This window comes from Platichthys flesus, chromosome 6 (assembly GCF_949316205.1).
Source record: "Platichthys flesus chromosome 6, fPlaFle2.1, whole genome shotgun sequence".
Taxonomy (NCBI): domain Eukaryota; kingdom Metazoa; phylum Chordata; class Actinopteri; order Pleuronectiformes; family Pleuronectidae; genus Platichthys; species Platichthys flesus.
This window is the reverse complement of record NC_084950.1, coordinates 23,980,870-24,006,442: the sequence shown is the minus strand read 5'-3', so window position 1 is coordinate 24,006,442 and position 25,573 is coordinate 23,980,870. Positions and strand designations below refer to the sequence as shown.

At 41.1% G+C, this 25,573-nt stretch overlaps 1 protein-coding gene across 1 annotated transcript in view; it reads left to right on the top strand.

The window, feature by feature from the left end:
- Positions 1-18,778, top strand: part of met (MET proto-oncogene, receptor tyrosine kinase) — a 68,541-nt gene extending 49,763 nt beyond the window's left edge. The window contains exons 12-21 of the mRNA XM_062390783.1: positions 297-446; positions 4,369-4,522; positions 5,643-5,777; positions 6,334-6,600; positions 9,176-9,256; positions 11,526-11,707; positions 12,804-12,913; positions 13,152-13,317; positions 13,453-13,589; positions 15,932-18,778. Coding sequence (XP_062246767.1) covers positions 297-446; positions 4,369-4,522; positions 5,643-5,777; positions 6,334-6,600; positions 9,176-9,256; positions 11,526-11,707; positions 12,804-12,913; positions 13,152-13,317; positions 13,453-13,589; positions 15,932-16,223 — 1,674 coding nt within the window. The 3' untranslated portion in view covers positions 16,224-18,778. The remainder of the gene's footprint in view (positions 1-296; positions 447-4,368; positions 4,523-5,642; positions 5,778-6,333; positions 6,601-9,175; positions 9,257-11,525; positions 11,708-12,803; positions 12,914-13,151; positions 13,318-13,452; positions 13,590-15,931) is intronic.
- Positions 18,779-25,573: the final 6,795 nt, after the last annotated feature.

The window sequence follows — 25,573 nt, the reverse complement described above, 5'->3', positions numbered from 1 at the left end:
AGGTCACTATCACAGTCACAGCTGTGCACCAAAAAATGTGACAACAGTGAGCTGTTTTATTAAGCATTCTTAATAGTTTCTAAACCTTTTAGAAACTATTGAGAGCAATGCACTTTGATCTTCAACAGTAATCGCTCTCTGCAATGCTGATATTTTGTTGCTACTGTGTTGATCTCACATCATCTTTCTTGTTTCTCTCTCTGTCAACCTGCTTCCTCTTCCCTTTTCTGTATTTCCTCCAAACTTTCGACCTCTCTCTCTCTCTCTCTCTCTCTCTCCCCTTTCCTCCAATGCAGGGTGATCGGATGGACAGGGAGGCAATGAAGTGTCAGGTCCTGACTGTTTCCAATCACAGCTGTGAGACTCTGACTCTGGTGGGAAACACTCTGGAGTGCACCGTTCCCAACGAGCTGCAGAGCGCCACTGCAAAAGAGCTGCAGGTGGAGGTGAGGCCCACAGATCAAACCTTTTAGGTCTTTTATTGTTTAGTGTCTAGTAAGTAAAGATGTAGATGTAGACACAGCCATACAGAGATGTTCAGAGACAGGTGTACAGCTCAGCACTTACACCTGTCAATGTGCACACCCTCAGATCCTGGGCACCACCTCTCCAACAGTTGGTCAATATAGTCAGTTTCTTTAATTATGACTTCCCTGTTGTCTAAAGTGACACCCAGTTCACCATAATTTACACACCCACTCTCTCTCTCTCACACACACACACACACACACACACACACACACACACACACACACACACACACACTCCTCTCAATAGATATCTTGTTACAGATCTCCTGCATGTTGACAGGAGAGATGCGTCAGAGTGTTTCAAGCGGTGTTTGGATGACAGTGCAAGGTGTGTGTATGTGTGTGTGTGTGTTTGTTTGTGTGTGTGTGTGTGTGTTCACTGTTGTAAATACGAGATGCTGTACACAATGGGAACCTCCTAAACTGAAAAACCATGTTGGGCTCTACTCAAGCATGATGATTTTGAAGGTGTTATTTTTAAATATAAAAACTACCTAGTGTTGCTTTAAAACTTTCTCCCAAACAACTTGCTGCAAAAGAAATCTGGGAAGTAAATTTTCCTTTTTCATGTTCTTGAAACAAGTGTGGAAAAAGAATCTGCCAACATGTTGGCATCATTCTGACCATTATCCGATAGGAATTAGATAAGTTTAAATCTCTTTAAGGCTGTGCGCACATCTGTGTCACCCTGTCTCATACTCAATATTTCATAAAAAAAACTTGTAAGCTCAATAAAAGATCAGATGATGTGTTTAATTTGATGTTGTTTGTGGTGTTGGCAGCAGATTTAACACCTATAACCTCAGTTCTGTGATCACAAATATGAGACAAGAAAGACAAGAGGTCTTGATGTTCTGTATCACACATATACTCACACATGAAGACACAGCAGAGATCCATTAAGCCGCAGCTAATGCATTTATATGAAAATTCCCCTATGTTTATATTATGGGGCTGGTAGAAAGGATTTCAGCAATAAAAGGTTTCACATCACATCACAGCACCTGCTCCCGAGGACGAGGAGGCCTGATTGCCTCTCAGAAATAACATAACACACAGTGATGAAAGACGGGCAAAGGATGTTCCAACTTGACATAACATCTTAAAATGTTACTTTATTTATTTTCCCTTCAATGATGCACAGGTTGATAATTAATAATTATAAATTAAAGTGTTTGTTGTGAGACCCCTCAGTGACGGGATCATTCTGTCACATTGAACCACTCATCACAAACTTTAAATGTAGTTCATGGAAAGCACCACATTCCTCCAGCATTCCAGATCATTGGTAGGAAACTCCAATAACTCTCCTGCTCTAATGCATTCCTCTTATAAAAAACAGTAAATACAGCTCAGGGCGAATTTATTGCGCAGTGTGTCGAGTGAAGGGGCTCAGCAAGCAGCTGTCTCATCACTTGAATAGAAGTCAAGCATCGTGAGTCGTGAGAAGAGCAAAAGGTCAGAAACACAGCATTCAACATGTCTGCAAGTTATTGTGAAAGACATTGGAATCGAGACGGATCTGTTAGATGGCCCATGTGTGATGAGTGTGAGGGCCACTGAAAGAGAATAAAGCTGAGAATAAGTCGTAATTAAAGTTGTAATATTAAGATAATGAAGTCATCATTTTTAAACCATGTGTCATTTTAGAGGGGGAATATAGGAAATCTGACCATGCGTTAATTTTATTGCTTTAAAATGAGGCCTGGAGCTTCCCACTAAGTTATTCTTACCCCATCACCATAAGTATCAGGTCTTTGAAATTATTGTGAAAGAAACTGTCCCTTCTGAACACGCAGATTTGAGGAAATTGCCTCTTTGTTGAAGAGGAAGGAAATTCGTTGTCTCTCATGAAACAATGAGATTAGCTCAAGGTGTCGGCTCCAGAAGGGGTGGAACTGCAAGGAGCCGGAGTTCTCCTTGCTGCTTACCTCCTAAAATATTATATTATGACTTTTTCTTATTAAATTCTAACTGTATACTCTCATAATATGCAGCAACAATGCACACTGGTTTCAGGATATGATCAGTCAAATGTTTTTGTACTATCCTATTGTTATAAACTTTAGAGCAAAAAAGGTTTGCCCACTTGTTTCTGGCTCTGTTTGGTTCATTTTGATTCTTTTCTCAAGATGACGGCCAACACGTACAAAGCTAAACCCCATTTCAACACATCCCCAGCAGCTAAATGAGGTCTGACAGCAGGAAATATGTCAGTGAACATCAACAGTGAATGTCAGCTTTTTTTGTCAGAGAGGAGCGAGGGTTTTAGGATAAACAATTTTGGACTGATAGTTTTACAGAGATAAAAACATCATTGGAGAGGTACAGCATCTTGTTTATACTTTAATATGTGATGACAAGACTCTTCATGAGCAGACCTGTCTTTCTACACTGACTTTTGATAAGATACAATCCTCAGCGACCCATCATTTCCTCAAGTCCTGGCTCAGTGTCAAAGGGATGTCAGGAGACATTACTTTGAAATGCATTAAGTAAAACTGAAGTATTTCTACTTAAGGCACAGGGAAAGCCATGTCTGTAGATGAAATGAGTCTGGAATGACATTAAACATCACTCATTTCTTATATGCACTTGTTAATATCCTATACGTGGCAGATTTTTGTTCCACTCAATAGGTTATATATTGAGTTTCTCATTAAATTTAGAATCTGCATTTGCAACAAACAACTGTCCAAACACCCTAATAGCTTATAAGCTTGCATATATATACATACATAACCTTTATAATTCAAGTTGATATCAGATGCTGAGCTCCAGACATCCTCATGTCGTCCTTCAAGATAATATCCAGTGGTCGCCTTCTGGCAAAACACGCTTGTGCTCCAGACCAGACATTATCAGCCTCATCACTGTTGACTTGTGAACTGCTCTTTAGAAGAAAATCCTTTATCTCTGGCGGGGCTCAGCCAATATCCTTTAGCAACACTAACCTACAAACACACACACACACACACACACACACACACACACAAACTATCCCATCTGTAGCAGCAGCAAAAAACCTAATTCCCACTAAACCTAATAATGGTAGAACCAATATCAATGATGTAATCTTCCCCCGAGACTGAGGCAGCAGACTGATGTGTGTGTGTGTGTGTGTGTGTGTGTGTGCGTGTGTGTGTGTCTGTGTGTGTGTTTTCTTATTACATACCATTTGTCTGAATGTCCTACTCAAGGCTTTTAAATGCTTGTGTTTACACCATATAGTATGTAGTGTATAAGGACAGCACTCTTTCCTACAGTACTACAAAGAAAACAATAGCTCTACAATGTTCTGACATTTATTTTGTGTGCTGTCCTCTACTCTGTTCATTCAGCCAAACACAATTAATCTGAGAGTGAGCCCGTTATCTTCATTTCATTTAAATTCCTCTGTGCAGGAGTTTGGAATTCCACTTCATAGAGCTAACATGAATTGTGCCCTTTTATTCAAGCGTGACATTACCGTCGCATAGACCAACTATGTCCAACCCTTACTTTAAAGTAAGGCGATCTCATTACCGACTGGTAACCTGACTGCTCACTACAGGCTGATGATGACCTGGGGATGCCACTAATCTACACATGTCCATATAAAGTTGTTTTTTTGAGATTAACATGTAACAGTAATATGTAATGCTTGATATTTAATATTTTATAGTGTATAGACATGGAGTACACAGGTGAAATGTGCCAAGCCCGGGCTGATCTTGCCAGGCCTGACCTCTGACTTCACAACAGGAAGTAGGATGGTGCAAATATGTTTAATTCCTGTTTTTAACATCTACATTGTCCACCCTGTGCCCTTCCACCCCCCACCCCTTTCCGTTTGCAGTGGCGTCAGGCGGATTCTATCAGGCACCTGGGCAAGGTGACGCTGGCACAGGAGCCTGACTACACGGGCCTGATCGTGGGCTGTGTCTGTGTCAGCTTGCTGCTGCTGCTGCTGGGAACGCTGCTGATGTGGAGAAGAAACAAACACATTGACGGTAAAAGCAGTGGTGTGGTCAGAGGGTCAAAGGTCACTTCATGTCTGCTACTGCCTCAGTTATAATGTTAAATGGATATCAGAGGCTCCAGTTAATGTTTTTAGCAGCTATGTTTGTAAAGTCTGAATATAAGGGCCACATAAAGGGGAAACGTAATCTGAGATTTTGAGAGTAATAGTAGTATTATGAGAAACAAGTTCATGATTTTCAAATGGTAATTATAGGATAAATGTTATGTTAGATGGAGAATATCAAGATCAGTCTGTTGCATGTATTAAAATGAGGACTGTCTATCAACTTGTTAAGTTATACTTAAGGTTTTACAAATTACAAAACAGTTTAACTATAATGAATACATTAATGAATGATAATATTGCTCGAGAAACATTGTCTATTCTGAAGGAAGAACCACAGAGACTTGGAGGAAGTTGCCCCTTTTGTGGAAAAGGGAATGTTTGGTAGTGGTCGACTGTCTATCTGCTTGATATCCAAATGGATATCATAGTTTCTCATGATAAATTTAGATTGATTCAAGATTTTAGATTAGCGTGAAACTGCGACTGCAACTTTTTTCTCATTAAATTAAGACTTAATTCTCATACTATTACAACTGTATTCTCATAATCCTGCCACTGTCCTCCCAATTTAGATTTTTTTTTAATATTACTACATTATTCTCAAAAATCTCTGTCTTAGTAAAGTAACAGCAAAAATAAATTAGAAAAAGGCAGGATGAAAATCCAAATGCCAACTATGGATGGATGCATGGATAAACCAAAATTGTGAGTGTGTGTATGTGTGTTTGTGTGTGTGTATGTGTGTGTGTGTGTGTGTGTGTGTGAGAGAGGCATTGTATCTTGATGTCAGTGTGTCTACTGTGCATGTGTATCTGCTGGGTTTTGTTTTGCCTGGTGGGTTAACAGTATGTTTGTGAGTGGGGGCGCACTGGCGGAACGCTTTGCCTTTCTTAGTAACTCTCTCCCCTCTCTCTCTCTCTCTCTCTCTCTCTCTCTCTCTCTCTCTCTCTCTGACCCTCCTTTCCAAACTCCTCTTATCCATCTCATGTCTCTGTCGCTCCTTCTTCACCGCTCTTCCTCTTTCCCTCCCTCTCTGTCTCTAGATCTGTCTGAGGTGTGGTATGATGGCCGGGGGCACATCCAGCATCTGGACAGGCTGGCTAACGCAAGGAGCGTCAGCCCCACTAATGAAATGGTCTCCCACGAGTCAGTCGACTATAGAACAACTTTGCTGGAGGGTACGTCAACCAGATAAGCCCCTCCCTAATCTCACCTTCCTCCCTCCCTCCCTCACACCTACCTGCCCGCTCCCTGTGTGGCTGACCACTTTGCTAGCAGTGCATATCTTATATGTTTTTTACTAACTTATTTTGTTTTATTTATTTGATATATTTTGGATAAACTGAGCTGCTTTCAGACATGCACTGAACTTCATCATCACCGTGCACTAGGGGGGGGGGGGGGGGGGGGTTATGAGCTGTTGCCGTCATTAGCTGAACTTCCATATCTTAGTTTGCCGTTTATTTTCCTGTCTGTCTTTTGTTTTGGCTCTTAAGATTGAATTTGAATCATTTTGCATATAGTTGCTTTACATTTTTTTATTGTTTTCCCCTTAACAACATCACAGGAGAAATCAGAGACTTTGTTTTTCCAGCTCCGCCCGCCTCCATCGTAGTGTCAAGTTGCTCTCTGCCTTTGTAGCAAGCCTCCTGTGATGGTTTTGCAGACCTTGACCTCTGGAGGCCTTGCTGGTACAGTCACTAACCTTAAAGCACGTATCCTTTGCTTCTCCAGATCAGGGCACAGACAGGCCAGAGACGTGCCGAGGGGCCCCTCCCATCTATGGAGGCAATGGGGAGCTGCTGTCTCCCAGGCTGGGGACACTGGGTGGACGAATGGGGATGGGTATTGGGATGGAGGGCGAGCTGGTGTCGCCCCTGCTGATGGCCCCAGTCCACATAGATCCATCCTGTCTCCACCCAGACCTCCTGAAGGAAGTGCAGCACGTGGTGATCGCCAGAGACCAGCTGCTGCTTCACCTCAACCAAGTCATCGGCAGAGGTCAGTCCCAAAAATTGTCTTTACTGGTAGTTGAACTAATTTTTTTAAATATGGCATGTCCCTGGGTCTTTATTGTGATGGAGTATTAGGGCCACGTTGCAAAAAAAACTACTCTTAAATTAAGAGAAAAAGTCATAATATTAGGGGATAAGGATGACATTTTATACTTTTTTAAAAGCTGTAATATTACAAGAATATAGTTGTATTACTTTACTCTCCATGTTAGGGACATGTTGAAGAAAAACTATTTAGCTATATTTTCATTACTCTAGTTCTTCATCATTTTTCTGTCTGGTGTTTTTGACAACTTCTTTTTCCACTTAAGCTAAATAAGAGGAAATATAAAATGTAATTTCCTATGCAGTATTTTGGTCTGGAAGGAGTGAATCACTGCTAACAAAGTGGACATTTATCGAGTTGGAGACATCTATGTATAAAGATGTATAAAGTGCTGTGAAAGCGTGCATACAGAGCTGTGTAATCATAAATCACAGTGCGAGTGCAGGAACATTATCACAAGACGTTCATGATGCATGAAGATGATCCAGTGACTGGGATACTCGCTATCACGAGCATCATTAAGCATTTTGATTTTTTTTTACCACAGCTACAAATGGATGTGCATAATGAAAATATAATATTAACAACCAAAGGGATAAAAATTCAATTCGAAATGAGAGGTGACTTTACTTATGTTAGATAACACAGACTCAAACACTTCTGCTGGGATACTAGAAACTGATGTGGAGTTATAAGTTTGTCCAGTGCTCTCCCATATAATTTGGCATTCAATTTGGGATTTACGTAAAGCTACATAAAAACTAAAGTTGCCCACAATAAGCTTAATTGCCTGCTTTATCAAACCGCGGGTTGGACTCGCAGACACAAAATCGCCTCACATTGTGACATTTAAGTAGGTGGCTCAGACCCACAGATCAAATTCAACATCAGAGGAGAGTGACCCCAGAAACAGCCCTCCGCCCCCTCAGCTGAATTATCCCCCGAAGAAAAGTGCCTGGATTTTTAAGCAGGATTTTTAAAGGGGCCTAGGATGATTTGTTCACAGCTAGTATTCCCAGGGTCCTTTGTAGGGAGGCGTAATCCAACACCCTCAGCCATCTGCACGGACGTGATAGGAGAAGGCTGCACTCATTTTATTCCACCCCTCCCCGTCTGGGGCAAGAGCTTGTGTCTTAAAAAAGAGATGTAATTCAATAAAATGCTCAATAACTCAAAGGGGTTCGGCATAGGTTATTAGCTGGGCTGGGGTATTAATGAATAAAGAGGCGTACTGTGTTACTTGAGGGGGCTGATTTAGTGTGAGGGTGATGGTAACTTTAGAGAATCAGAATTAACCATTATGTGTGTAAAAATCGGCGTATCACACTTAGAGGGGTCAGATGTGCTTGTTTTTGTCTGAAGCTGCAATACAGGTTTTTGCCTGAATACACGACAGGAGATCATCCTGATGCTTCTGCTCTAAACTCTGCATTATACTATGTCTAAACAGTGTATGGAAATAGTTTGAATATGTACTGTAGGTGCCACTCAGTGTACTGGCAGCATCAACATGAATGTTCTTCTCTATTGATGTTTCTCTGCCAGCTGGTGGTGTTTGTCACAGTCTCCCCAATCAAGCATTGAGTGTGAACATTTTACTTTCTGTAAATTGTACGGTCTTTCAGTTTGAGAGCAGGACGTTCTGACCCGGGGAAAAGTAACCGCCCATACTGGGGACTCTTTAAGGGGTAAAGCATACCTACAATGATAGCAGGACAATTTCATTTGTCAACACTACACCTGACATGGAAGAAAAATGTGAGAGCATTCATTTCTCGCCCACACAGTAGCAGCATGACCACGAGAGAAAGAGCTGAAGCTAATCTGAAGGAAATCTGTCCAAGCATCAAAATATCTGAGTGCAAGCTCACAATTCGAGCACAAGCAGAGCGATGCCAAGAAAAAGCAGGGGCTCTTTGCGTACGAGTGCAAGGCTTTGAGTGAAAGCATTACGAAATCTGAACGTGAAATCAATAAGGCCTGCTCTCAAACTGAAAGACCATGCTCTTGAATAAAGATGGGGGGGACTAATAGTTTAGGGGACACGAGTAGTGCAGAGGTAAAGTTTCCACTTGACACAACAGAGGAAAAGGATTAAATTCCCAGTAATGGCACCGCCATGTTGGCCGTGGTTTCCAAAGAATTCCTTAGACCATGATTGGTGGATGACAACTGTATGGAGGGAGGTGGGAGCGAGAACTTCCCTCCAGGTTGAAACACATTACTGACGGCTTAACAGCACTCAGACGTGTCACCTCCACAATGCATGTAAGAAAAAGTTAACTTCCGGAAGTTCCAACTGATTCCTGCCAACTTACATGGGCCTGGCAGCCATTGTTCACCTTTGCTTTGCAGCTGCACCTCATTGTCTTTTGGACTGAAAGTGGTGCATCTCACATAACACTGTCTTATGGCAAAATTATTTTCCGGAGCTCTTTACAGGGTTGAACACAAGCTTTTTTCGAATGATGACAAATTTGGCCTTTAATACTGTGAATCATGTTTTAACCTGTAGGTCACTTCGGTTGTGTTTTCCATGGAACTCTGCTGGAGCCAGACGGGCAGAAGCAGCACTGTGCCATCAAGTCCCTGAACCGTAAGTACAAATCCCCTTCGATGAATACAAGGCAGCCAAAGTCTTTATAAACAAGGGAAGTGACAGCATTCCTCTTCATCTGCACTCTGTCTCATACTTCTACAGTTATCCACACAGTCGTCTATACAGGTGCTATATCCTGACCAGAGGCCAGGAAAATAGGCTTTGTTTTCCCTCGAGCAACCACAGGAGCACTGTTTGCTACATTTTTGTAAATAAAAAACACTTTTTTTTTTATGAAACAGACTGAAGCGATTAAGCTTAAAAATGATATTACTTAGACTCCAGGAGGACAAACTCAATCTTAACATACAAACCAAACTAGCTGGGAAATAACACAGCTTACCTGACTAAATCAAACAAGAGAGAACCGAAATGGCAGTCCACCCCCTCTATTTAACAAGGTTTAAAACTTTGGGTTTAATAATGGCTTTGGTGGGTAGCTGATTGGTGTTTGAAGAGATATAAATCCGAGCCTGCTTTCATCTGCCTGCCAGCGTAGCCAACTTGGTTGACTGGGGTATCTGTCAAACAGCCAATCACCATCAAGCGGGGAAACAGTCCACCAACCACATCCTCACACCTGTACACAACATTTGGCATTGAAGCATGCTACCATACATATACACACTCACAAACTCACACACACACTAAACACTCAGGCACACACCTGACACAGAGACGTTCAAAAGAAAATGTTGTATCACGCAACTTAGCATTACAACCCCAAAAGTATTTTTGGGTGAGTGGCTCTTCTTTTCACATGCATACAGTCTTGTAGAGATGATGCATGTAATGTTGATAGAAACCATATTCAGTTAATGCCTCATCCTAAGCTAAGGCTAAACACGTCCTGCTGAGTAGGCACTCTGGCTTTAAGTCAAACCACCTTTCCAGCATCTCTACCACTTATCCTTTGAGAATCATTGGGGAGCTGGCATCAATCCCAGTTGTCGTTGGGCGAGAGGCGGGTTACAGCATATCACAGGGCTGACATATAGATACAAATACCCACATTCATGTGTTTTTTACAATTTAGTCTCTAGTTACCTAAGCCCCATGTCTTTGGACAGTGGGAGAAAGCCAAGAACCCAGAGAGATCCCACACAGACACAGGGAAAACATGCAATCTCATCACAGACAGACCCAGACCAGCCTTCAGGTTCAAACCATGAACCTTTTTGCAGTGCTAACCACTTACTACATTTAATACTTCCTATAGGAATAGACTTATATGATCTAGCATGACAGGAGCACACTAAACACACCCTCTTCTTGTCCATACATATTCACATCCAGGTATAATTATTGCATCCTAATCCACTCGTATCACATACTTATTGCATGATATCATGATGCTCCAATAGCTTTAGGGATCTCATCTCATCATTGTGCCAAATCCTTTTCAGCTTCACACAATGGTGATGAATGAGTGTCTGATGCTGAGGACGGCGGTAGGGTCCCGTCTAATCATGTAAACTGTCAGTTGGAGCAGGGAGATTGATGCTGGGACGATATGGAGGGTAGACCCATGCGGTCACAAAGAGCCACCAACCACGGGGGAATGGGACTGTCTGCTGGGTCCCCTGGGATTTGAACCTTTGATTAGGTTTAGTGTTTTCCGCAGGCACCATGTCATTGTTTATGGTTTCCCTTTGGCTTAAATTATCCTAATTTAGCTTTTACTATAGTAAGTAGTTGAAAGGAAAATGACAAGGAGAAATTTCCATCTTCCTCACTGCAATAACCTCTTTTTCCTCCTTAACTTTCAAAGCAAGGCTCTGAAAACCAAATGTCACCTCTCTCTCTGTTATCGAGTTCTGGCCTCTTTAAGTTGGAGGCCAATGGTGGGTTCCTCCAGGCCTAAAGAGCTTCCATCTGTAACCAGATTACAGCAGAGTCAGCCGGGCTAAAGTGCAGGGCACCAGAGGCTGGGAAGCAATTGGCAAATGGGGATTTGGTGTGGGTGAGGTCTGTGTAAGAGTATTCAGGGAAGGGTTTTTGGTTTCCATCATCATTCTGATTCCCAAAAGATAGCCTATATGAGGAAAGACCTTGTCAGTGATGCCAGGGCAGTAGTCTGAGCTGTCGTCCTTCCTAACCTCTACTCACTCTGCAATTCTGACTCTTGGTTGGAAACTTTCCACCTGCAAAATGTCAAATATTTGTGATGTAATAAGTTATTTTTAGTCTATACAAGGGTTCTAGAAAAAGGTATCATGATGATTTGTTGATTGTATCCTTAGATGTTTTTTGTTTTTTTCCTAAGGTATCACAGATCTTGAAGAGGTGTCCCAGTTCCTAAAGGAAGGGATAATCATGAAGGACTTCAGCCACCCCAACGTTCTCTCCCTACTGGGTATCTGCCTCCCCCCCGAGGGTTCCCCACTGGTGGTCCTGCCCTACATGAAGCACGGCGACCTGCGAAACTTCATCCGCGAAGAGGCACATGTAAGGGCTTACTGGATAGATGCATGTTGTGAATCTCTGCATATGTACACACAGAATCCAAGGGCCTGTACTACGAAGCGTGATCTGTGATTATCAAGATAACTTCGGATTTAACTTTTCAGTCCTACGAAGCTGGTTCACATCTTACTGAGGTTAATCATAAACCACTAACATTCTCCGGAGCTCCAGATGGAGATAACAGAACAGAACCTGTCAACGACCGAACTGCTGTTCAATCAGATCACTGGAAAACCAGGGTCATGGATCTGCAGGATCCTGACCGGGACAAAACAGTTTAGGCTACAGTGTAGTGAGAAATAATTATGGCCAGCAGATATATTTAAAGCTGTGTGGAATAATTTTTCTGCTCCTGACTTTTAACGTGTCCACTCTGGTTTTCAAATAGATCAAGACTTTTTCAAAGTATATAAATCTGTCATGTTTATTATAACTTAAATTTAATCAAAGATCCTGTGATTCCCAACATAAGAGTATTAGTTTATAGTGATCCCTGCAGATCAGAATAACATGAGGAGAAAAAAAACAGATAAAGCCTCTGATGTCTTTTACTAGAAGTATTATCCCCATAGTTAAAAATGTCTCATGATTATAAATGAGCATCGCTTTAACTTTTTAAATCTGCAACACATGTTCATGTTCATGCGTGTTCATCACAAGACAAAAAAAAATAAAACAGTAATAACCTCATTAACATTCCTGTGCTCAATTACGGTTTATCCTTGGGCTTAAACTTAAAAGATTCAAATTCATATCTAACATTTCTTTTTTTTTCTTTTTCTAGTTATATAAATTTTATCTATATTTAGATTTAAAATTATGATACTAATTTGATCTTCATTTACATTTTACTTTGTTGAATGTCACATATTTGGGATTCTTCTCATATCTTTATGGTTCCGATGTTGTCCATGATAAGTAATGATAGTGGATATTATCTAGGATGGCTGATTTTAGGTTAAGTGAGGCGGGATAATGAAAACAGACTCTGGGCGTGTTGAACTCACTTCTGCCCCAGCTGTCAGTCACAGCACCCCGAGGTACAGCAGAGTGAGCTGATCGCTTGTGTTTTCTCCAGAACCCGACAGTGAAAGACTTGATGGGCTTCGGGCTGCAGGTGGCCCGGGGGATGGAGTATCTGGCCAGCAAGAAGTTTGTCCACAGAGACCTCGCCGCCAGGAACTGCATGTGAGTTCACATTCATTCATAAGACACTCCATCATATGTCTCTTACAAATAAAACAAACTTGAATAGGTCAGGCTGAGATACACTAACATGCATTTGAGCAGAGAGGTGAAGGGAACAAGTCAGAATTGAACAGAGTGAAACAGGTTACTGCTTAGAGAGAAGAAGAGTTTTTTGTCGCACATATGAAACACAGAGTAGAATTCAGTACTAGAAAGTGATTGTTCTTCTCCCTGACAGGTTGGATGAAAGCTACACAGTGAAGGTGGCAGACTTTGGCTTGGCCAGAGATGTCTATGATAAAGAATATTACAGTGTCCACAACAAGAGCGGAGTCAAGCTTCCTGTCAAATGGATGGCACTGGAGAGTCTGCAGACGCACAAGTTCACCACCAAGTCCGACGTGGTGAGAACGCAGTCCCATTTGCACTCTGGGAAATTACGATTACAAAAATATAATGGACATAACCTTATTAATGTGTGTTGTTATTAAAAAGACAATCGTGAGATGGGGAGTTAATTTAATTGTTCTTTCTCTCAGTGGTCGTTTGGCGTGTTGCTATGGGAACTGATGACCCGTGGAGCACCCCCATACTCTGATGTGAACTCCTTCGACATCACCGTGTTCCTCCTGCAGGGGCGGAGGCTGCTGCAGCCCGAGTTCTGTCCTGACGCACTGTGAGTGTGCACGCGCACACACAGACAAACACACACACACACACACGCATGCATATATATTTTTTTCACCTCCTTGAGCAAAGCGCTGCTCCTCAATAGGTGTGAGTGATACACTGTGGAGGGAGGGAGGAGGGAGATGGAGTCCAAGATCAGGAGAGAGCAGCTTGGGAAAAACACTGAAGGTGAAAGAGCTGTATAAATAGTGGACGTCATAAATAATATCACTCCAGTTTAGACCATCCATCATCATCAGCGAGAGTGAGAGACACGCTTACGGCTGCTCAGCCTTCTCAGTCAAGCGTTAGGTCTCTTCAGAGATTTGGGTCAAATAAAACTCTTTTTTTTCTTGCTCAACCGTAAAAGTTTTTAAAGTAAAATTTAATTCCAGTTATGTATGTCTTCTCTATTTATCTCTTTTTGTTGCTAAGCACCTGTTGATTTGGCAGCTGCAACTAAAGTTCACCCATCAAGTGTTGGCACCGCTGAGCTGCCTGAATTTTCGGTCTGAGTGTGAGTTTGTTTTCTTTGGAGCTGCTCACATCAGAGTCTGCCAGGAGAAACCTACTGACATGGAGTGATAAAGCACCTCAGATACAGAGTGATTTGTGCTCGGACTGTTTCAGCGGAACCCACTGGTTCCTCCGAGCTGAACTCCAGACACAAGCTTTAGAAAAAAAAGTCTCTTTTCTGTTGATGACGCAGTTGCAATAAAAGACGGTTTCTCTTTCCGTGACAGCGATGAGTGATGGAAACAAGCAGATCATTAATTTTTTATTGGAATGTCCCATCAAATCACAGCAGCTGAGTGTTTCAGTGTCAATGAAGCGCACACTTCCACTCACTCAAGATGGCAGTGTGTGAATTATCCCTTACCATTAAACTCTGGCTCACTGGTGCTGTGAAACGAAAGCCAAGTGTGACCTCAGGCTGTACAGATAACATCCTGACGTACACTGCATGTCTGTGTAACGTGTTAAGTGTTATGTGTGCGTGTGTGTGCGTGTGAAAATTAACGTGCAGTGGGAGCGCTCAGGTGAGGGGAGGCTGAGGCCCAAAAGTTCCCAAGCTATATATTAAACAGACATCAGGAGGTAATGCACGTGTGCAAACATTCCCACAATTCCTGAGTCCTGATAGTTCACAGGGTGTTGTAATGAAAGCAGTTCCTGGCAGATACTTTATATGTGTGGTAATGGGGCCATTTTTCATCATTTTCAACAATGATAGAGTCGTCCTGCCAAGTTAAGGGAAAAAGGCAATATCAGATATGTCAGAAGCTGAAAGAGTTTTGTTGTACAATGTTAAAAACCAAAATGAGGCCAGCTCTGGTAGAAGTCAAACTTATCTTCAAGACCTGTTTAAACAATTAACAGACCTTTTATTTATCACAAACAACACCTGTTAGAGAAATCATTTATAATAGATTTTTAGACTGATGAGTGATGACGTTAAATGGCCTTTGTAGCATTTGGAACGAAGCCCCTCTATGAAAAGCTGAAAAAGATCTAGAAGAGGAGAGGAGGGACAAGAAACAGACCTAGTGCATAACAAAAGTAATGAAATACAACAAGTGAAAAGCAAATAAAGATTTGACAGCAGCTCTAAGAATTAAAGAGTCAGAGAAAGTAGACGACAGTGAAAGGCAACATGGAAGAATATGAGAAAAATGTGAACCTCTTAAGTTAACTATATATTTGAGAATGTGAAAGAAAAGAAAAATTTTAATTTTATAAAATTATATAATTATTATTTCCCAATTATTTTAGAACATTGACAAGATGGATAATATCCTCAGTACTCATATGGACACTTAATGCTAGCACCTCAAAAGCTATCTGTACTATTTTAACAAACTTTTAGTTGTGTGTGCGTGTGTGAGGATTTGGTTCAGGATTGTCATGAGTATATGTTACAGCTCTTCTTTAAAGATTTTCTGTTGTATGTTTTCCTTGTGTTTGGATTACTGAATTTGTGTTCTGTGTTTGGTTATTTGTTGCTCTTGGAGTTCCTCATATCCTGTTTTATTTTGGAAACTCCTTGATTTTGCTTTACCTCCTGTGTCTGAGCTGTTTCCCACCCTGTTGATCGTAGACACCTGCTCTGTGTCCACTCCTCCTTGCAGCCTCCCTTGTGTAAATGGTGCCTGTGTCTGAAATCACCCACTCATTAAATAACCCCTTCTTTTTGCGTATTACTTGACAAGTGACAAGAATGCACCCCCAAATTTGTATTTACTAATTACTCTTAGTGTAATACTAAAATAAGAAAAACACATTAGGTTTAGTCAAGCACTGAGGTCCGGCCTGATTTTTGTTTTGACTCCTCCCTCTTCTCTCCTCCAGCTACACAGTGATGATCGAATGCTGGCATCCGAAGCCGGAGCGCCGCCCCTCTGTCTCTGACCTGGTGTCGCGCATCTCCGCCATCTTCTCCAGCTTTAGCGGCGAGCACTACGTGTTGCTCAACACCACCTACGTCAACATCGACAAGATGAGCCCATACCCCTCCCTCCTTGCCTCCACTGCCAATACTTCCACCCGGTCCTTCTCGTCCTCATCCGACCCGACCATCTCCAGTTCCCTGCCCTCCCAATCCCCCTTCCTTTGCCACGTGGAGCGGGACTGCTGCACCTGAACGAGGGAACCAGAGGGAAGGTAGGCAGTTGGAGAAAGACTCAGAACGACAGCAGGGAAGAAAGCGAGGTGAGGAGATGAAGAACTACCGTATGTACTTGCAAAACACTGGACACTGTATGCTGAGGGGCAACAGTTTTCCGAGCTGTGACTGGTTGCTCATTGTACATAGATCCTCAACCTTTGATCCTTCTCAAGCATCGCCAAACGTCAGGAGCCTCCGTGGACTGACTTTAACGATAAACCTGTCTGACCTTTAATTGACCCCAGGGAACGGGAGGTCAGCCTTCCTGCGTCTGATACAAGACAATTACAAGGCACAGGAAAGCCGCCGTTGAAACTCTACAGCGGACAAAGCCACTGTCACAGGAGCACAAGGCCATTTTGTCTCCAAAAAGCCCCACTGACTGCTGTTCCCACCCTCACTGCCAAAGGGATAGATTTTGTTTTTCTGCTCTTGTGCGGGTGGAGTGTTCTTTGATATGCGGATGTGGCTTGGACCTTTCTCGCTGGCTGTAATGTGAATGTTCGACAAATGGCCATGCATAGTGTCATATAAAGGATTTAACACCTCCACACATTATAAAGAAGACTGTATGCCACCCTAATACACATCAGAGACAATGGCGCCTGCTGTGATAGATTTAGCTGCCTCGGGTGAGTAAGCTGAGGCAGGCTGCAGATCCATAACAGCAGGTAACACGGGAATGGACCTTTAGGTGTGAGGTGGGAAGTGTAAAAAACAAAAAAGAAACTTCTGCCTGTGTGCAGGTCACTGGATGCTTTGTTTGTAATAATTATCTTTGGATAATTAAAAAAAAGAAAAATCACTGTCTCGCCATGACTCACATGTTTGGAATCCCCGGATGTTTCTGAGTGAAAAAGGTTAGAAGCAGCTTTTATTAGCTTTTTGCTTTTAAAGCTGAAGAGTCCATCATGTCCAAACACTACAACTCTGACAGCAGCATAACACTTCAGAGCTTTGTGGTCTTCTTTTAAAGAAAGAAAGCAAATGAGCATGATGATTCTTTTTTTTTGGTCTTAGTTGCTCTCACTGTTTCCCTTAGACAAATGGCTCAGAGCCAGAAGTCGGTTAATCTCATGTTTGGTTCATTTTACCATAGACCTTAAAAGCTCCTCTGTCTTCAACACTTTTTCAATTACGTAACTTTTGGTCAACATTTCACTAAAGAGCTTGTTGTCTCGAGTCAAACTTATACCTCAGAGGTTCCCTGTGTTCCCATGGCTTCAAACCCCGTGAGCAAGCTATGTGTCACTCTATCTCTATGACGACTGTACGTTATGTCCTTATGAAGAAATATTTTGTTGTCAAAGACCAAACCAGCGTGTTTGCATATTGTTGCTTCCTAACTACAAATAAGGAGTATTTTCAAAAGCCATCAATTAAGTCATCGAATTTGAAATGTTCGGATATTAGTACAACATAGACATTGTTTAACAGATTCTTGAAACTCGTCTTATCCATCACATTTGTCTGTTTGTGTTGTCTGCATTGTGTTTCAATGCAGTTCTAAGGGTTGGGCTGATTCATGATGATATCAATTATTGAACATTTGAGATTCCAGCTGATCCAAAGAAGAGGATCAGGTGTGACAGGCATATTTGTGACTGTCATAAAAGCCTCTATATTGGCAAAACAAATTTATTAGAGCTGATTGTAAAATTATGTTAATTATTTATAAGTGATGACGTCAGCAACTCATTATTTCTTTAACAAATTACTAAAAATGAATGTAATGAATTTAAACACAAACTACGTAACATACCAAAGTCCGCCTTCCCCAGCTCATCTTTGTTCGTGTGATAGATTCTGATGGATTACACAGTTCAATAAACTTTCAAGAATCTGTTGAGGATTTTCAAATTCTAAAGAAACAAGTGTGAAATAAAGGCTTCCCTGGACCAGAGAAAAAAAGGGAAAAAGTAAAGTCAAATTAATTTGTTGTAAATGTGCTAAAAAACACAAACCTCTGCGTGGTCATGTCCCCTTTTCTTTCCATTATGTAATAAATGTTGTTTTTTTAACCTGAGGGGCTGCTGATGTGAGTGGGCCATCGACGGACAGGTATGAATGTTTGCTATGACAAAAAAATTGCTGTACTATATATTTTTGTATTGGTGATGAACCTCTTCTTTAAATCTGCTCCATGAAAAGTGAACAGTGCCGTGAACAATGAACACATGTAGCCACTCATACAATCCTTTTGTCTCCGTGACCAATCTCTGCCATTTTGTAAATAAAGAGGAGGGATCTGTGTGGGTCTGTGTCCAGCCTGCCCATGTAGCCTCTGATCATCACTGCCAGATCACTCTGGGAGCAGCGAGGAGCTGAGCAAACGTGAGCAACGCACCACTCGGAAGACTGCTGTCACTTTGATCACGTGATGCTACACGACTCACGGCCTGTGCTTAACACTGTCTCTTCTACGTGTGTGTGTTTATGATTTGTCGTCTATTAAAAAAATTCTGAAGGTACATGTTCCTATGTAATGTCCAATGGGCTGTCAGTGTAATAAAGCTATACTATCAGAGTTATGCAGCGTCAACACATCCTTTATTAACGACACAAACAGCTGTAACAGCTGCGCTAATGTGTTTTATTGAATACACGTGTCTGGAGGCGAACACAAAGCAAGACTGTACGGCACTGTAATTACAGTAAGGAAGTGCAGTTTGAATTACTAGCTGCTCATACACTTTTGTTAATGTATAAACCTTCCATAAGGTTGGTATTGTGTAATAATGTGTCATTGGACTTTTCTCAATGAAAATTAGGATGCAATGACACATCGATGAGTGTAGGTTGTGGAGAGGCTAGCTTGGCCCTGCACTCCTTAAAAAGAGCAGTCATTGAGACAAGATGGATGATTATTTGAACTCGCTCAGGGTCGCCAACACTTCATACTTGGACGACGTGTAGAGCACAAAGTCGCAGCCTTTTGTGTCTGCTTTTGTTCACCCCATCTTTTGTTCCCATTGTTTGGTGGTGACCCGCTGACCTTTCACCTTCACCTCCCCTCTTCTCATCCCGACCCTGTGGTCTAGACTCTCCCCTGCCCTCCTGTCTAACTGGGCCGTGACTCTGGCTTTCAGGCTAGGCCGCCCTGTCACAGTTGTTTGGCAACTCCAGAGTTTTATAAGGTCACACTTTAAATGGTCTCTCACTTACAAGAGACACTTTTACTGGGTATATGAACACTCAGACTTATACACTATATTTAAAAAACACTCCTGAAAGACCAAATGTAAGCCATTCTCTCACTGTTTTTTCATGGTGCTTCAATAATACCAGTCATTTATGTAAAAGGGATCAAAAAGGGTGCGGTTATAGAACTATAAAAGCATTGAGCACTCAGCGCTACCAAGGCCCAGCAGTCTCCTATAATTCAATCAAGCCGCACCAAAATGCACACATACATATCAGTTTCCTAGATGTGCACAAAATATCAAAGAAAATGATGAGAAATGTTTTGATGAGCCCCCAGATCCAGATCCACACTCAAATCTGAAGGAGTTCTTCCTTGACCCACACCATATCCTTCCTTATTCGTTTCGTGGTTATCCGTCCAGTCATCTTCATATTTCTGAGTTAATTCATTTTCTTATTGTGTTCCATTTCACCACATGGTACATTTACACCTTGAAGCATTGGTTAGACATAGCAGGAAATAGGTGTTTAAAAGGGGACTATATTCATTTAGCATAAGTTTGTTTTTGTTTGTATTGTTCTGATGCAGTGATTCTCAAATGGGGGTATGCGTACCCCTGGGGGTACTTGAAGGTACTCCAGGGGGTACTTGAGTTTTTTTTTTTATATATTTAAAATTAATTTGTAAGGTCATACAATCTCCACTGTATGGATTAAAATTGATTGAGAGGGTTTATGCCCTATTTCATAATCTGGATCCAACATTTTCTTTTACTGCCTATAGCAATATAAAAGGTGTGTCTCCTCATAGCAGGTAGAAGGTAAATCAAGGAATCTGGTGTAAGCAGATGATACCTTTATGATTTTATCTCTTTCTGCGTTTAACGTTTTAATCAAGGATAAGTATATAGCCTCAAACCATCCGAATAAATCAAGGCATTTGAAATTCAGGCCCAAAAGATATAGCATCCTTCATCGACGCTCTTTTTATGCAGTGATTGGAGTTTATAAAATATGCAGCAACTTTAGTAAAGAAACAGAGCAATTCTTATTTACATCATAAGTTACTTCTTGATGTAATTTCCTTTTGCTGTATTAGAACATTTGCTAATTCAGTCTAAAACAAGATGTTGACTCTTTCCTACTATTGAGTAAAAATCAGGCAAACATGTGTTGCTTGTGGTCTCAATGTGACACACACACACACACACACACACACACATAAATTATGGCTGTTCGTCAGACTCTGGTGGAATTTTCCAGCCCATCAGGAGAACATGGATTTAATGTGAGATACCTTAACCACCTCACTGCATTGTCCCTGTATTAAAGCTTGAATCATCCCAGTAGAGTCCATGTTAATCCCCAGCTAACACGAACATGAGGCATATCTGTCTTTGTATCTCGGCCTGTGCATCTACTGCTTTCCTGCCACACCAGGCTTGTCTTGTCTTTCATCTCTCCTCCCTCTGGATCCTCCACTCAGCCGCCTCCAGAGCTACTGGTCTCCTCCAGTCATTAGTTTAAGATTGGAGCCCAGTTTGTGTGCGTAACAGCTCTGGGCAATGCAAGGAAGGATGAAGAGAAATTTGACATTACTTAACACTGTCACAAATTCACAACTAGTACAGTTACATTGTGTTTCTTCTTAAGATGTTGCTACAGTTTTATTATGCACCACAAGATTGACTTCTATAATGTTTTAGACATGACTAATATAACATTAAAATTGACAACAACTCCTCTCTCCTTTCTTATCCCCTCTTAAAGTCTTTAAGTAAACAACAGCAGGCTTAACACACCACCTCAGTTCTCTACCTGTTTCTATATGTGTTCCTGTCTCCTGCAGTAAGTGATACACACTAATAACACGGCCACACGCATGTTCAAAAAGTGGACAGGTGCACGACTCTTGATGGTGCCACAGTAAAAGAAAAAAGAAGAGTTCAACTGGATGCAGGTTTTTGTCCGGGACTCATCAGGTGAGTCAGCAGGATCGGTATGCAGGTCAGGGACAACCACTGAACTCAAAGCACACACCTCGGGTAGTTCTCACTCACATGCATGTGAGCACACGCACATGTACGTAAATGCACACGTAGAAGTGCTTACACTGAGACCATGTAGCTTTGACAGGTGCCTTGTAAATATGTCTAGTTTTCTCACTGTCTGTAGTTTATACAAAGGGTGGGGGGGGGGGTGTTCATTTAAAAACAGATGGTTGGGTAGAAATCACTGTAAGATTGATGGCACTACGCAGAAACACATACAGCCACTTAAATTGCCACTTTGTACTGACACTGAGTGCTTTTAACTGTCATCGCTGTCCATGCTCATATTTGTTGGTAAAGTTTTTCAAACTGCACACCCGTCCTATACAGGCTCAACTGAGATGACCCTGATGATGTCATCCAGGTTGTTTAGATTTATTATCAATATCCTGGAAAGAAAAGGCAGAGCAGAGCTCCTCATGGCCTGTGCGACTGTCATGACCATTTTGCTACATTTTTAACTTGCTGTAACATTAAAAAGCTGTGTATGACCTACTAATTCCACAAATGTCTATCTGTCTGTCTGTATGTGGAACGTATATCTCATGAACCGTTCATCTGATAAGCTTTTCACGAGGCTGCAATATATACATCATTGGTTTGGGTTTGGAAATTTGCCTTCAAAGTAAAGCACACTGTTTGTTTTGTTGCTGTTATGGTATATATCTAGCTGAATAACAAATCTTTTATCTTGAAAAGTGATGTTACAAACAGACAGGTGGAGAACTCTGCACTAGACCTTGTGACAGCTAGGAAAGACAGCTGGGCAGGGGGGGGAAGGACCCCACTGGGGATAACATAGGTTAGCAGGATCCAATACAAATTGGTATTTGTATACACACATAAAGTACGTCTTGCTGATGTCTTTACTTTTCCTTATAATTGTAGAATGTTGGACTTCTACTTCTAATGACTTATGTGTATATAAGGACATGGGATCTTTACTCAAAGTAAAAGATCTTTGTTTTAGCTCATTTTGAAGTGTGCTTTGTGTTTTATGGATGTTGGCGATGAGTTACGTTAATTGTAACATCTTGCGCACCTTAGGGCATAGGTAGTATTAATTAGAGCCATACAAATTCACACAAACAGCTCCTGGGAAATGTTATCAGGAGGACCCAAACTGCTTTTCAACCCTGCCTGCAGCATCGTATTTTTTTTTCCTGCTAATTTATTTAGATGTTCACAAGCTCATTTTTGTATTATTCTTGCAGTGCACCGACTTTTTGAAGGTGTTTTTAAATAAATCCAGACAAAGTTTTGAAAAACACAGACAGAAGCTCTGGGTTAGAAATTATTCTTTCAAATGCTTGGCTGCCATTCTAGTCTTATTGTCAGTAAATAGTTTTTTCACCACTGCCTACAGAGCAATCAGATATGATTATGCCACAGGAGTGGTTCAAAGTCTTTCATCACATTTAGATTTATTTTCTTCCCAAGAAAATGTGTCAGCAATAGAATGATATTTAACCGTAATAAAATTAAGTGCAGTCACAGTTTAAACTAGATAATATTCAAATCTGAAGAGGATGGACACACACACACACACACACGTACATGCAATCTTATCATTTTATAAAGCAACATGTGCCAGTCAGTCAGTGCCATTCTGACCTGCTGAGTCAAACTCATAAAACCATTAATGAGTTTCTGCCTAAGTGATATCAGGGAGGTTGATGGCACCGTGTGGAGTGAGAACACAAACACACACAAGCAAACGCAAACACACACACACACACACACGTTCCCATTACACAAATACCTTGGTTGCCTTCATTAAGATTTCTCATCAGATATTACATCTTCCATTGTTAAGTTGCTGCTCAGTCTTTACCAGGATGAAACTTTAACACAATAACAAAGGGGCTTGTCATTGTGTTGTTGGCTCCCCCTATTGATTGTGCATTGTCTCTGCACTTAATGGAATACTTTATCAAGCATAAGGACTATGGACAAAATAGTGGATACCCCACATGAAAATGAAGTCTTGTTACAAATCCAGCTGCAACAGCTGAGTGACAGAAGGGAGGCCAACTAGCAGCACAATATCAAGATATTGTTTCCCTCTAACATGCATAATTGTTCAATTTGCATCAGAAGCAGCTGTTTGTGTTTTGTATTATATCCATCATGTCCTCTGCTGTATTTTGAACAGGTCATGGTCAGAATGTGAATTGTTGGTGAAGCACACAGAGGAAAACTATTGCACCATCAAAATGAACAAAGACTGTGTGGCTTTTGTAATGCACCTGTTACTCAGCCTGTCAGCCAACGATATTGTGTCATTTTTCATTGTTTGTGTTCAGGACGTTTGTGCAGAGCTTTTTATCAACATGGTTCAGAGTGAAGTTAAAAAACAATGTGTTCCTCCTACCTGATAATCTGCAGTGAGATTTCATCGTCAATATTTTTCATAAAATGAAAGTGAATTTGCTCTATTACAGTTCACTTATGTGGCTTTTATAGATTACATTTATTCAAAATAAAAGCTTTGTTTTTGACCTGGATATTAAGCATTGCAGCAACAGAAAAAAAACATTTTAATTTGAAGTCAATTGCTAAAGAGTCAGTGATTCTATGATTCTGTGAAGCTGCGACGGAAATTAGAACCCACAACACCCATGAATGTCTGTGTCTGTCTCAATCCGATATGGTGAATTCAAAATAATCAAAAACTCTAAATGATCTGTAGGGACTGATATTATTAAGTCTGCCAGTTGTTGTCCACTGCTGTACTTTAGAAAAATAAGTAATAGGAAAAAACAACAATAAATTAAATGTGATTTAGTAAAAGTAGGTTTTGAGAGTTGATTTAAGTTAACATTTTGGAACTCACTTCCATCTGTCTGAGTGCCACACACAAAAATGTAGCAAGATAGAGCCCAGAGAGAGGTATTTCAGTCTGATGATTCATCCTCCGCTCTATTTAGGGACAAGTGTACACAGGGATAAAGGCAGCGGTTGCCTTCAGCCCCAGACTGTTTAACATCTGTCTTCAACGGCTAAACATGGTGAGAGATCAATTATGGTACGGACATCCAGGCCATGAGATAGATTAGACTCTTCCAGCATTATGTTTCCACATTGTATGTGGTTAATAGCCCTCATACACAAGGCTAAACTGCAGATTCATTGTACGAACACTGTATGGACACCAGACTTAAGCTTAATCAAATTAGGTGACCTTCTAAAAAAGCAGATCTGAGAATAGCTGAACATTTAACTTAACTCTGAAGTAAGGAGGAGAGCTTTACTTTATAAGCAAAAGGTGGTAGATTTTCCTCTTGACGTTCTATGCAGTAAAATGTCACATTTAGAGACTTGCATGATAATATCTCAAGATAAATAATCTCCTTTATAAATTGTGTACATCTTTTTTCTTATACTGAGTGAACTTTGACTTTCTTACCTTGATTATGATTGATGATGTTATCTGGATATGTCCTCAGGTGCATGGATTTCTAAGATACATGGTCTTTTATTTCCAATATTTTGTTTACAATTATTACCTTTACATCAGTATTTTAAGATCAAGCTGATTAAAGTTCCGCAACAGAAGAGCTGATGCCCCTATTCTTTCAAAACACAACATGATTTCTTTTATTTTTCTCCACAATGAATCATCAAAACATGTTTCCACTGGCCACTTCTCACAATTTTCACTTTCAGCTGCAACATGTGTGCGAGCGAGGCCCAAATTTATTATTCAACATGCGGTCCAACACATCTTAAAAGTCAGACCTACAGGCTTGTTGGCTGAGGATGTTCATTCCAGCAGCCAATCTTCCAAGGTCGACATGTCTCACTGTTCGACCCTGGGGATGCGTTTTCTGTCTGCTGTGACTGCAGCTCCCTGGCTTTCCTGTTTGTAGAATCAAGGTGTTTGCAATGTCAAGTGGTGAGAGGGGATGTTAATTAAAAAAAAGCTTGTTCTCTTTTTCTAGTTGGTTTTGTTTTGAAGGGAGACCTGATACATATATAAGTGTGGCCACAGAATGATTGCCACGCAAATATTACATGTTGGCGTACAGGTTTCTGTACGGAGTAATAATTCCAGAAATGGAAGCTTAAATTCTCAGTTTCTCATTGACCAACCCAGTCTAGTTTGAAGCCCCCTCAACGAATAACTCC